The 11,510-nt window shown below is 47.1% G+C and overlaps 2 protein-coding genes and 1 long non-coding RNA gene across 6 annotated transcripts; 2 read left to right on the top strand and 1 right to left on the bottom strand.

Annotated features, from left to right (window-relative positions):
* The first annotated feature begins 45 nt into the window (after window positions 1–45).
* On the top strand, window positions 46–4,742 carry LOC113214321 (restin homolog). Its single transcript, XM_052273749.1, has 9 exons — window positions 46–1,009; window positions 1,238–1,695; window positions 1,769–2,419; window positions 2,497–2,577; window positions 2,661–2,715; window positions 2,845–2,953; window positions 3,032–3,197; window positions 3,274–3,452; window positions 3,535–4,742. Exons 1-9 carry the CDS (start codon window positions 95–97, stop codon window positions 3,582–3,584), a joined length of 2,664 nt encoding a protein of 887 aa, XP_052129709.1. The 5' UTR covers window positions 46–94; the 3' UTR covers window positions 3,585–4,742.
* Window positions 4,743–4,997: 255 nt separating this feature from the next.
* LOC113214302 (uncharacterized) lies at window positions 4,998–6,992 on the top strand. Of its 4 annotated transcripts, XR_003303809.2 has the most exons (6): window positions 5,005–5,499; window positions 5,609–5,663; window positions 5,773–5,887; window positions 5,972–6,204; window positions 6,302–6,412; window positions 6,519–6,992. XR_003303809.2 is itself a non-coding variant. In XM_026433619.2 (5 exons), exons 1-4 carry the CDS (start codon window positions 5,345–5,347, stop codon window positions 6,193–6,195), a joined length of 549 nt encoding a protein of 182 aa, XP_026289404.1. In that variant the 5' UTR covers window positions 5,005–5,344; the 3' UTR covers window positions 6,196–6,204; window positions 6,302–6,992. The 4 variants fall into 4 exon arrangements, 2 of the variants coding, with proteins under 2 accessions (XP_052129721.1, XP_026289404.1); XR_008011916.1 differs by having other exon boundaries at window positions 4,999–5,499; window positions 5,773–5,895; window positions 6,302–6,992; XM_026433619.2 differs by having other exon boundaries at window positions 6,302–6,992.
* Window positions 6,993–7,203: 211 nt separating this feature from the next.
* LOC113214334 (uncharacterized) lies at window positions 7,204–8,076 on the bottom strand. Its single transcript, XR_003303811.2, has 3 exons — window positions 7,941–8,076; window positions 7,491–7,628; window positions 7,204–7,411 (listed from the first exon to the last, which is right to left on the bottom strand). It is a non-coding gene; the product is annotated as an uncharacterized LOC113214334 (long non-coding RNA).
* Window positions 8,077–11,510: the final 3,434 nt, after the last annotated feature.

An 11,510-nucleotide genomic window follows, 5' to 3' on the forward strand; every position in this document is an offset into this window, starting at 1 on the left:
TTTTTGGAGGGTGTACACTGATTGTTTCTCCCGCCCCTAGGAGGAGGACCTGGTCGCCAGTTCCAGCGACTCGTCCAGCCAGCTGAGCGGCCTGATGGAGGCCCTGCGCGCCAAGGAGGCCGAGCTGGACGCGGAGCGCGGCGCGGCCGAGGCGCGGCTGCAGGAGGCGCACAAGGAGGCGCTGGGCGCGCGCCAGGCCGCGGAACGCCTCGAGGAGGCGCTGCGCCAGCGCGAGCAGGAGCTGGAGCACGAGCGGGAGGACGCGCGCGCCGCGGCCCAGGCGGCGCAGGCCAAGGAGGCCAAGGCCCTGGAGGACGTCGCGCAGCTCGACAAGCAGCGGCGGGAGGCCGAGCAGGCCCGCGAGCAGCTGCAGCAGAGGCTGCAGGACGCCGAGCGGGAGGCGGCCGCGCGGCACGAGCAGCTGCAGGTGAAGCTGCAGGAGGCGGCGGCGCTGCAGGAGCAGCTGCAGCAGCGGCTGCAGGACGGCAAGCAGGAGGGCGCGAAGCTGCATGAGCAGATCGCGGCGCTCAACGAGCGGCTGTCGGGCAGCGAGAAGGACGCCAAGGTGGCGGAGGCCACCCTGCGGGACCGCGTGCGAGAGCTGCAGGAGGAGCAGCAGCAGCTGCAGCTCGACATGGACCGGCAGCTGAAGGCCGCGGAGGAGCGGCTCCTGACGGAGCGGCAGCAGCTGCAGGGCGACGTGGAGCGGGTCGAGGGCGAGAGGGGTCAGCAGGCGCGCCGCGTGGAGGAGCTGGAGCTGTCCGTCCAGGAGCTTCAGGGCGCCAGGGACCAGCTGCAGGGTGAGAGGGAACAGCAAGTGAAGCGCGTCCAGGATCTGGAGCTGTCCGTCCAGGAGCTGCAGGGCGCCAGGGATCAGCTGCAGGGCGAGAAGGAACAGCAAGCGCGCCGCGTGGAGGAGCTGGAGCTGTCCGTGCAGGAGCTGCGAGGAAACCGAGAACAACTGCAGGGCGATCAAGAACAGCAAATGCGCCGCTTGGAGGAACTGCAGGTAACCAGAGTTTTGGACGTGTGGAATAGCCTGAGCTTATTACCAGTATCACCTGTAGGATTACGGTAAATTATATCGTAAAAATTATCGAAAAATAAATTAAAGTCAAAGGGATGGGTAAAACTTGTGATTACTACTGATAATTTACTGGTGATGTACCCACTTTACAATAGAGTTAATGAACTGCAGAGGTTTTGTAATTTTACCAATAATTTTTAAATCCTATAGGTGAAGAATAACCAGCTACAAGCTGACAAGGAGGAGACGCAGCGACTCTTGGAGCAGCTGACCGAGGCCAAGCTCAATTTGGAGGAAGGGGAACAACAGCTGAAGTCTGAGAAGGACCAGCTGCAAGGTGACAGGGAGCTGCAGCTTCAGCGAGTGGAAGAGTTGACAAAGACCAACGCTGACCTCCTGCAAGCCAAGGAGAAGCTGGAAGAAGTGGGGAAGCAGCAGGTGCAACAGCTAAAGAACTCGGAGACGACCGAGCAGCAGCTGAAAACACAAGTGGCGCAGCTGCAGGCTGAGAAGCAGGTGCAAGAGCATCGTGTCGAGGAGCTGGAGGCGGACCTGCGCAGCGCCAGGGGTGGCGCCGAGGAGCAGGTGGCTGCCCTGGCCGCCCAGGTGGACGAGACCCGCCGCCAGCTGCAGGAGGCCCAAACCACTGCAGAGCACGAGAAGCAGAGGTAAGTCATGCTCAAAGTGGCATTCTCACACTGCCGGACGCTTCGCTTCACCCCCGCTTTTGTCCGCCTGCAGGTTACTCGCGGACGTCGCGGACGTGCAAGCCCGCCTGGACAAGGCCGCGGAGGCCGCGAGCAAGGACGGCGCGGCGGCAGAGGCGGCCCTGGGCGAGCGCGACGCCGCCCTCGCGGAGCTGCGGGACAGCCTCGCTGCCCAGGAGGTGCAGGCCGGCGAGCTGAGGGCGCAGGTGCAGACGCTCACCTCGCAGCTGCAGCAGGGCGAGGCGCTGCTCAAGGAGAGCCAGGCGAGCGGCGACGCTCAGGTGCAAGCCCTCAACGCGCAGCTGTCGGACCTCGGCTCACAGGTGCAGGCCCTCACTGCGCAGCTGCAGCAGAGCGAGGCGAAGCTGAAGGAGAGCCAGGCCAGTCAAGGGTCACAGGTGGAGGCGCTGACCTCGCAGGTGCAAAGTCTCACCTTGCAGCTGCAGGAGAGCGAGGCACAGCTCAAGGAGAGCAGGGTCTCTCAGGGCACGCAGGTGACTGAACTGCACACACAGATTCAGACTCTCACCTCGCAGCTGGAGGTGGGTGGAGCTGAGCTGGTTCAACTGACGAAAACACACAAAGATTTGGAGGCGACTCACACGCAAGTTCAGCTCAGTTTGGAAGCCGCGTCACAAAAACTGAGTGGTGCTCTAAAACAGCTGACAGATGCTCAGTCTGAAGCGTGAGTGTTTTGGAAGAAAAGTGACTTATCAATTACCTGAAGTAAAAATTCTGAACATTTTCTTCTTCATATTTCAGTGACAGTGAGCGGACTCGAGCAGAAAATTTGTTAACCCTATTAGCAGCTGCAAATGATGCCAAGGAAGATGCTCAGAGAAGGTAATTGACCACAATTAATAAACTTTATTAAGTAATTTGTATTACGTTTTATATCTAGCAATTGTGTCCTTACTTTCCTGCAGACTGGAGACTCAACTAAAGCAACGTGAACAAGAACTACAGTGCACTAAAGAAAAGGTTTTCTTTTTGCTTAGTTGTTCTGATTTTTAACTCTCAATCTGTTGGCAAGATTTTAATTTATAAAATCTCGCCAACATTCTACTCTCAGTTTATATTCTCATGGTATATTTCTGTGTGTTGTTCCAGTCACAGTCCTTGCTGCAGACAATTAATAAGGAAAAAGAAATATTAGAAGAAAAGTTAACTTCAATGAAAACATCAGTTCTACAGTCTGAGACCAATGCAAACAATTCAGGTAAAGGCAGTTCTCTTTAGTATTTTTGAGTGCTTCTTGTATCTTTAAATGTTAAAGCATCCACGAATATTATTGCAGATCCTGCTCACCAAAGACTTGTGGAAGAAAAGGATGGTCTACAGGGACAGGTTGATTTCCTAAATTCTATTATTGTAGACATGCAGCGCAAGAACGATGAATTAAAAGCTCGGGTAGAGCTTTTAGAAACTGGCATTTCAATGGCGGATGTTGATGAGCTTGAGCTGTAAGTATATTTCTGTTACAAAAACAGTTACCTCATCAAGTTTGAAGTTATATTGAAATTGCATTGCTTTCAACAGAAACAACATCAAACCAAGAATGGTTGCTCCACGTCTCTTCTGTGATATTTGTGATGAGTTTGATCTACATGACACAGAGGATTGCCCTACTCAGTGCAATGATGTTGCACCAACAGCTGGTGCACGCAAGCTTCCTGGAGCTAATGCTAAAGTTCGGAAGTACTGTGACAACTGTGAATGTGAGTAATGCACATCTTATCTTATCTTGAATACCTATTGTAAAATTCAAAGTTGTATTACACTTTATTTCTATCGTTTCAGTATTTGATGATCATGATACAGAAGAATGTGATGATGGCGAAACTTTCTAGTGATTTATAAGGTCCTCTTAGCGGGCTGATACTTTGTTTAATTAGGTATCTGTTTGATATATCCTTGAATGTTAGACTACTTCAAACAGCAAGTCAGATTTCTTATGTTCTTTGTTTGTATCTGCAAGAAGGTGACAAATTTTATGGGAACTATTTTCTATCTACTATATTTTTCATCTTTTTGGATGCATAGTCTTCCAAATATATGTTCAGATCCTTCCAGACCATTTCTCTGAACGTTAGGTCCTGTTAAATATATGTTGTTACTCTTGCCACTGTTCTAGAGTTTTGGATATTGTGTATGAAACATTTGTTATATATGTGTACAGTATTTATTCCTGAGTAACGTTTTGAGTGCCGGCCACTGTTATTATTATTATTGACCACAATTTGTTTATGTTGATGAAATCCCGGGCAATGTCTTACTTGTGATCTATTATTTTAAGGATTGTCCCCTGTGATTGCCGCTTGGTCTAATCTTCCATGTTAAATTTGTTATTTTCTTATCAGACTAGGAACTGAGGAGTTCAGTCTTGGTGGACAGAAACCACTTTGTGCTGTGAGTTCAATTTTAAATTAAGTACCTTTGCCTCTATGTTCTAAATTGTGTTGTCCAATGATATGTCCGATTGATTAAAAGAATCAATTTTGTTACAAACCATGTAACACTACAGTGTGGCCCAGATGCATTTTCTTAATCCTTGATCTGATCAATAGGAGAAAGGAGTCTCTTTTGTGTGAATATTTTGCAGGAGCAAGGCTTTGTGGCTTATTGTTTTGGACAGGCTTCTATTACTTGCATTTGTGATTGAGCTTTTATGTGTATTCCTTAGCTACACCTGTCTTTAACAGGAAAAATTTTAATTACACCAATTTATATGAATACTTGCATTCTGAAATGTCTGATAAATCTCAGTTATGAACAGATATATGTATTTTTATAAAATTTGATTATCTGTGAAGCTGACTAGACAGACTCTTTTGTTTTACAAAATTTGGAAAGTACTATGAGACATTAATTTCTGAGCTCACTTTTTTGACATGATAGTAGATCTACTCATAACTGATTACTTGCAATTTCAATGAACTCTTGGTATCTTGGTAATGATCCTGTGATAGCAAGTCATGTAATTGTTCAATAAATTGACTTACTTTTTATTTTGTTTCTTGTTTCTTTACTTTGTATGCTTAGGCGGAGGAAGCGCCTTTTAATCCAATTTTATGAGCATGAGAGGATGCTGCTGGTATGTTCCTCAGTGTTTTCTGACAGCAACTTGGCTCTCTTAAAAACCTTGGGGGCAAAAAGTAATTATTTTTCAAAAACAAACAAACAGCACCTTTTATTTTGATTTTGTTGAATTAAGTTTAGTACAAATTAAGTAGGTCCGGACAGACTTGGAGGGGAAGGGGGGGGGGGCTCAAGTGGCTTGTCCGATAGGAAACACCCGGGCCCCGGGTTCAGTCTACACGTTTGAATCTGGTGGGAGGTGCTCGGTGGGTTGCATACCTACTAGGATGCTGCGGCTACGGCCACACGGCACGTTGTTGACGACAGACATCAGAATGTTCGTGCGCCTGTCGGCCTTCCAGCTTCTATTACACGAAGAGCAGACGGTAGAAACGGTGGACAACCGGAACTAACTGCTGCCCATCGCGGTGACAGTGGTATTGCGAATTGTGGAACCCTTGCACTAGCCTTATATTTCACCCGTGTTCTTGCCTTGCTTGGTACGGTCATACGCCTCCCACTCACTATCATCATGTCTGATTCGTTTATGATAAAGCTACCCATTGCATCATGCATTATCTATGTCAGTGTTCTGCTTCTCAGTGTTTTTGTTTCTTCCTCTTTTTCAATAATTGTTTTGCACCTTCCGCTTTTAATGAATGACGCAAAGGATGAGTCTCAGCACAGGTGAATGGACACACAATTTCTCTGTAATAGTATTTTTAAATTAAATAACACTTCAAAAATGAGTTTAGTAGGTTTCTAATTTGACAATTCTGTCTTTGCTTTGCCTTAGACTCAAGACTCAATTAAAACACCTAGAAGAAGAGCTACAAAATGCTAAAGAAGAGGTATTTTTGTTTGTATATGCAGTTACATTGTTTGTCGCTCTAATCACTCTTACTTTAAATTCTTCTTATTATGTACTTCTTATTGTGAACTCCTTTTGTGCTTCTCTAGTCACTATCCTTGCTGCTAACAACCAGCAAGGAAAAAGAACTGTTGGAGAAAAAATTGACATCAATGAAGCAATCAGTTTTGCAGGTTGAAGCTAATAATAACAATGATGATTTAGGTGAAGAGGTTTGGTTCTACCTGTGTTTTGAATGTCTATTGCTGCACTAGTAAAACATTTGACAGTGAATGAAAAATATTTCAGGGCCCGCTTATCAGAGACTTGTTGAAGAGAGGGATCACTTACACAAGCAGGTTGATGATCTTAAATCCATTATTGAAGGCATGCAGTGCAAGATTGATGAAATGGAAATGAGAGACGGTTCTCAAAGACAGGTTGACTTACTCAATTCTATCATTGTAGAAATGCAGCACAAGAATGATTTATTGAAAGCTCATGTCGAACTTCTAGAGACTAGATGTAAATGATCATGATCTGTAAGTATAAAGCTTTTTAATTCAGTTTAGTTGTAAACCAGTTAAAAATCAGTTTCCTGTTTTAACGATGTAATTATTTGGTCTCCCACATATACAGCATCAAATCAGAGTTGGTTGTGCTGGGTCTTTTCTGTGATGTCTGTGATAAGTTTGATCAACATACTTCTGAGGATTGTTCTACTTAGAGGCAATGTTGGACCACTAGCTGGTGAATACAATTTGAATACGCTTTAAACTTGATCTCAAAGATGCCTTGATAATTGTGAAATATATTCATAATTGTAATGAACTTCCATCTCAAATTATCTTGACAGAAACAACATTAAGAGATTATTTATAATTTACCATTGCCATTTTACAAGTAGAGGAAATGATTGTCCAGAAGAAATCTGAGACTGGCGGAACTCTTAAGATTTTTGGAAAGTAAACTATGCATGCCGTCGTGTAAGGACTTTTTCTGCCTATGTTATTTTTTAAGTGAAGTATATTTTTACACGATATTACTATTGGTCGGAGAAATTAACATTTTATCATTTTCACTAAATTATTTTAAGCATTAACCATTCTTTCGACATTAACTTTTAATTCAATGTATGTTTCTGTTGGTCCCGCTCTGCATTATATATTGTGCATGAAGTTTTTTTTATCAGTAATGTGTTCACTGCCTCTTCTATATTTATAGTATTAACCGAGAGAAGTTGTTTTTTGTCTCTATGCTTGTGAAATTCAAACTCCAATTTATTTATTTTTGGTCAAAGCTTTTAATAAAAATGTTTTTGTAAATTTCATTCGTTTACATATTTATTTATAGACAAAGAACCTATGTATTCTGTGATGTTGACTTTGGTAATGATCATGTGACAACAATCAATGTGTCTTCCTCCTTCAATAAGCTGGCATAAAATAAAATTTCCTCCATCTTTGTCATTTTTCCATGTTAGTAAAAGACCCTTTCAGGAGTATGTGTATGAAAGTTAGCGATTGATAAAGCAACATTCGTCTGTGAAGTACAACATTTATTAGGAATTTAAAAAAAAAAAAACGCTTGAGTGACCATGAGCAAAATCTTCAATTGCCACGTAAAAAATAAATTGCAGCGATCATCACAATGGTGACTTCGATAACGCGCTCCGTGAAGGTCCGGGGAGGCGGGGTGGGCACTGGGCACTCAGACTCAGGCTGATACCACCTGCTGTCGAACGACCCCCTGCCGCAGTATGGTAAAGTGAAGGAGAGCTGGGGAAAGTGGGTTGAGGCTGCCAAAGTGTTAGTAAACAAGGACTCACCTCGTTAATATTAAGGGATGATGATGATAATCATCATCGAGATAGAAATCGGGATCGGAATGGAAATGCCGGCGCCCTCTCGCGCGCCCTCCTCTCCCCCTTCTGCGGCCCATGGTATGAAGACTCCTCTGGCTCATCCTGGGACACACCAAAGACAACACGACGTTCAGTGCGCCTGCAGGGCAAGGTCACTACAGGGGCTTCGGTGTGACTGTCGGCGCGTCGATTTTCAGGATATCGGCTTTAAAATTCACGATCATCATGCAAACAGCACCTGTTGCTCACAGACCAGACTATCCCATGGGGTGCATAACCCCCACACTAACCTCACGCCACTTCATCACTTGCTACACGGATCAGACTTTGCTGTCCGTCCCAACTGACACTTTAAAGACTCGCCTCATCTGTTCGTAATTGTAATTGTAAAAAAAAAAATAACTGAATATTCACCTTGCTAATACTGACAACTTGTCTAAAATATGCTACACAACGATGCTAGGAACCGGAACCAGTACGTAATGTTCGCTGAATTATGTCATTCGACAGTGCAGTTCGACGTGAATGACCTCGAGTAAACCCCTAGTAACTGTCAATTTCAGTTTTCACTGATTTTAGTCTCAACTTTAAAACTGTTTCCGGTGATTTCCTTAATTCTTCTTTAAACGGGCACTGCCGGAACCATCTGTTGTGGCCACAATGCCGGCGGCCAGAGTCAGCTTAATCCGACCCTACTATAGAACATTTTTTTTTCTGGTGATATGAAACCCGAAGCCGTCAGGGTGTAAGCAGAAGGCAAGGACCTGCTCTGCACATAATCCCTGACATCGCGTCGGGGGCCTACGGGGCCCGGCGGGCTGGCCTACCTCCCAGGTGCCCTCACCTACAACTTGCCCCGGCGTGCCCCACGCAGTGCGAACGGTTCGGGGCGCACGTACCTCTTTGTAGCTACAACCGACACGGCCACTGGCAGCTTTATTAAAACCGACTGTAGAAATAAGTCCGCTTGGCCTCGTAAATGCTCACGCCCTCCCCCCCCCCCCACCCGGGCAAAAGTTTTTAAGAAATGGGGGAGTACTTTCCTCATCTCCGATCTCGTCGATATGCTGAAATTTAGGAAGAATGTTCTTCAAAGAGGAACAGGCTTCAAAAATAAAAATCAAAAATCAATCTTGAAAGCAGATGATAAAAAAATTAACAGTAGATCTGTTTTCTAATTTTCTAGTTTTCTAATTTTTTGGTCAGAACATACTCCCGGGGTTTGTTAGACGGGTGACGCGTACGTTGGTAAAACTGTACTGACCCGCCACAGGCCATGGAACTCCTTTACAGCCAGATTATAGGTCTTATTAGTGCACCCGCCACCACAGCAAGGTGCCAGAGACCAGGGAACTCCCACGCCCGCTTTCGCCGTGAGTCGAACCCCGGCCCAGAGCCGAGTCACATGCCACCTTCGACATGTGGTCGCAGCTCTATAGGAAACGTCAGGAATGATTTTTTTTTTTTTTTTTTCAGTTTTTAAAATGGTTTTATTGACGTCAAATTGTTACATTTGGATTTACATGGGTTGGTGTGCTGTTGCCCGTAGGCCTTACAGTATTTAATTATTTTTGACGAGTGAGAGGTGGGGTGTTAATTGATAAAGGGGCGATTGGATGGTGTTATGGTTGATGCTTTGATTTAGAGTCCTCTACCTTACCAAGGCCAGGGGGAGAAGTTTAAGAAATGTGCACCATAGCCCGGGTACACGTTTGGAGCCGAATCGTGGGGGTGTCATCGGCGTGCTCGAGAGGTCCCCGATGACGTCCCCGGGAGCCCGGAAGACCTCGGCTCGGCTCTACCAGATTTGGACTCGGCGTGTCTGATAACCCTCGCATTCCGACTTTGAGCTGAATGGAGTTCTTATTGGGTTGGCATCGGCGTGCTCGGAAGGTCCCCGATGACGTCCCCAGCGGCCCGGACGACCTCGGCACTTCGGACTCAGCGTGCCAGAAAATCCCCCTATCACGAAAATTGAGTCGGTCGGTCGGTCGGTCGGTCGGTCGGTCGGTCGGTCGGTCGGTCGGCCGGTCAAACCGTATTCTATTTTGACAGCCCCTTGGACCAGGGGCGTGGGATCGCCCAGAAAGTACGCCCCTCATTCGCCGTTATGAATATTTTAAGTTCAGCGTCTGCAAGCTCTCAAAACGCCCGGTAGGTGGGCAACATCTTGCCTGCAGGGCACGCATGTTCAGCGGGGTTTCATACCCCGAGTCTCGCAGGCGCCGAGCTCCCGTTATTTGAGCAAAACGTACGTACTTTCTCGGCGATCCCAGCGCCGAGCGCAAAATCGTATCCCAGATTCTTTTCAATTTGCTACGAAAACTGTAGCGGCGCGAATGTTCGAGGGGGAGGGGGAGAGTTCATCTAACCGACACGTTTGCACAAATTGTTGTTGTTCGGATGTGGCGGAGTTGTGACTCTGAGGGTCCATAACTCTGTACTGTACCGCCTCGCGCTCGCCCCCCGCGCTCGTTAGGACGCGGGCGCGAGGTGCAGGCATCACAAGAGCGGCCACCAGCCGGTCCTCACCGGCACCAGCATGGCCCAGCCCGATAGGCCGTACCACGAACGAGAAAAACAACGTTTGATTTTTATGGAAAAGTTTGACGGACTTCCTTAGTTTGAGGAAAACTCCTCGCACTTTGAGGAAAACTCCCCAGGAAATGGGGGGAATTCCCTTTTATTTTGTAACTGGATTCCCCCCCCCCCCTTACAAAAAAATGGCCTGCCGGTCGGTAACGAGACAGTCCAGCTCCAAAAGCAAATTCATAATATCTTGAAATTCAATAAGGCATCAAAATAGGACTGAAAATCTGCTCATTAAAACTGGAACGTTAACCGGCAATATCGGCAACGGCAACCTTTATCAAAACGAGATGCTTTCACGTTACCCACCCTTAGGAGCGCTTTTTCATGTTTCAGAAAGCTGTGGTTAAAATCATAAACAACGAAAATCAGCAAGTTATGCTAGAATCACCATTCAAATTTCGCTGAATTCGTAATTTCTGCGTGCGCGAAAACAAGCACATTTCATATTTTAGAGCGCTGTGTGGTTCAAATTTGAAATTCGAGACTGGGGATCACTTGTCAGGAAGTGGCGCCCGGTGCGGGTTGAGCTCTAAGAGGGCAGGGGTTGGGGCGCGGGGCGCGGGGAGCAGCGCTGGGAGACTCAAGAGGCTCGGGTGGGGGACCCCTCAGAGTAGGCCGGCCCGCCGAGCAGCCGTGTGCAGACGGCGGCCCGCCCGGAGCGCCCGACATCCTCGGGATACTTTTGTCCTGTTGGGGCACCATAAAGGCGGGGGTCATTGACGATGGACAACGGCACTGATTTGCACTGATAGAAGTAGGAATGTTTATATTGTGCACGGTTTTAAAAGTGCATGCAATTCAAGGAGCCTGTTGAACAAACAGTTTTGCATGACCAAAATGACGGAATGGAACGTTTTTCGCGCGTACATTAGCGGACATGCATAAACGTCCTATAGAGCCGTACTATTACTCAGACGTACAATGACTCGTTATGGCTAGACGTTTCACTCGGACTCGGCCAGCAGAGGTAGTGGGGAGAGGTGGGGGGAATCTCGTAGAGTTTAGGTACCCAAAAGGGAGGGCGCTCTCTGAAGAAAAAAAGAGGATGACTGAAGATATTGCAAAGTGACGCTGGCGCAACTTTGGCGGGCTCAACACAAGTGTGGCCGAGTTGGAGTTTAACATCGCCAAAGACCTCGCCCCATCCCCGCAGGAGGGGCAGGCAGAAAACGGAAGAAAACGACAGAGAGAGAGAGAGAGAGAGAGGCCTGAAAGGCGGGCGAAATGTTGTTGAAAGACTTCATAAAACGACACTTTGGGGGCCGCGGGGCCGGGCCGGCCGGGCAATCAGATCGGTCCGAGATGAGCCCAGGATGGTCCCAGCCACCTTGGGCGGCGCGGCAGCGAGAGAGAGAGAGAGAGAGAGAGAGAGAGAGAGAGAGAGAGAGAGAG

The sequence above is a fragment of the Frankliniella occidentalis genome, unplaced genomic scaffold, assembly GCF_000697945.3.
Source record: "Frankliniella occidentalis isolate FOCC.00 unplaced genomic scaffold, Focc_3.1 Scaffold297, whole genome shotgun sequence".
NCBI classification, from domain to species: Eukaryota; Metazoa; Arthropoda; class Insecta; order Thysanoptera; family Thripidae; genus Frankliniella; species Frankliniella occidentalis.

Coding starts and splice junctions, on each gene's coding strand:
- LOC113214302 (XM_026433619.2), top strand. CDS start 5,345: ATGTCTGATTCGTTTATGATAAAGCTACCCATTGCATCATGCATTATC. Junction 5,664..5,772: donor TACAAAATGCTAAAGAAGAG/GTATTTTTGTTT, acceptor GTGCTTCTCTAG/TCACTATCCTTGCTGCTAAC. Junction 5,888..5,971: donor TAATAACAATGATGATTTAG/GTGAAGAGGTTT, acceptor AAAATATTTCAG/GGCCCGCTTATCAGAGACTT.
- LOC113214321 (XM_052273749.1), top strand. CDS start 95: ATGGAGGCCCTGCGCGCCAAGGAGGCCGAGCTGGACGCGGAGCGCGGC. Junction 1,010..1,237: donor GCCGCTTGGAGGAACTGCAG/GTAACCAGAGTT, acceptor TAAATCCTATAG/GTGAAGAATAACCAGCTACA. Junction 2,716..2,844: donor TACAGTGCACTAAAGAAAAG/GTTTTCTTTTTG, acceptor GTGTTGTTCCAG/TCACAGTCCTTGCTGCAGAC.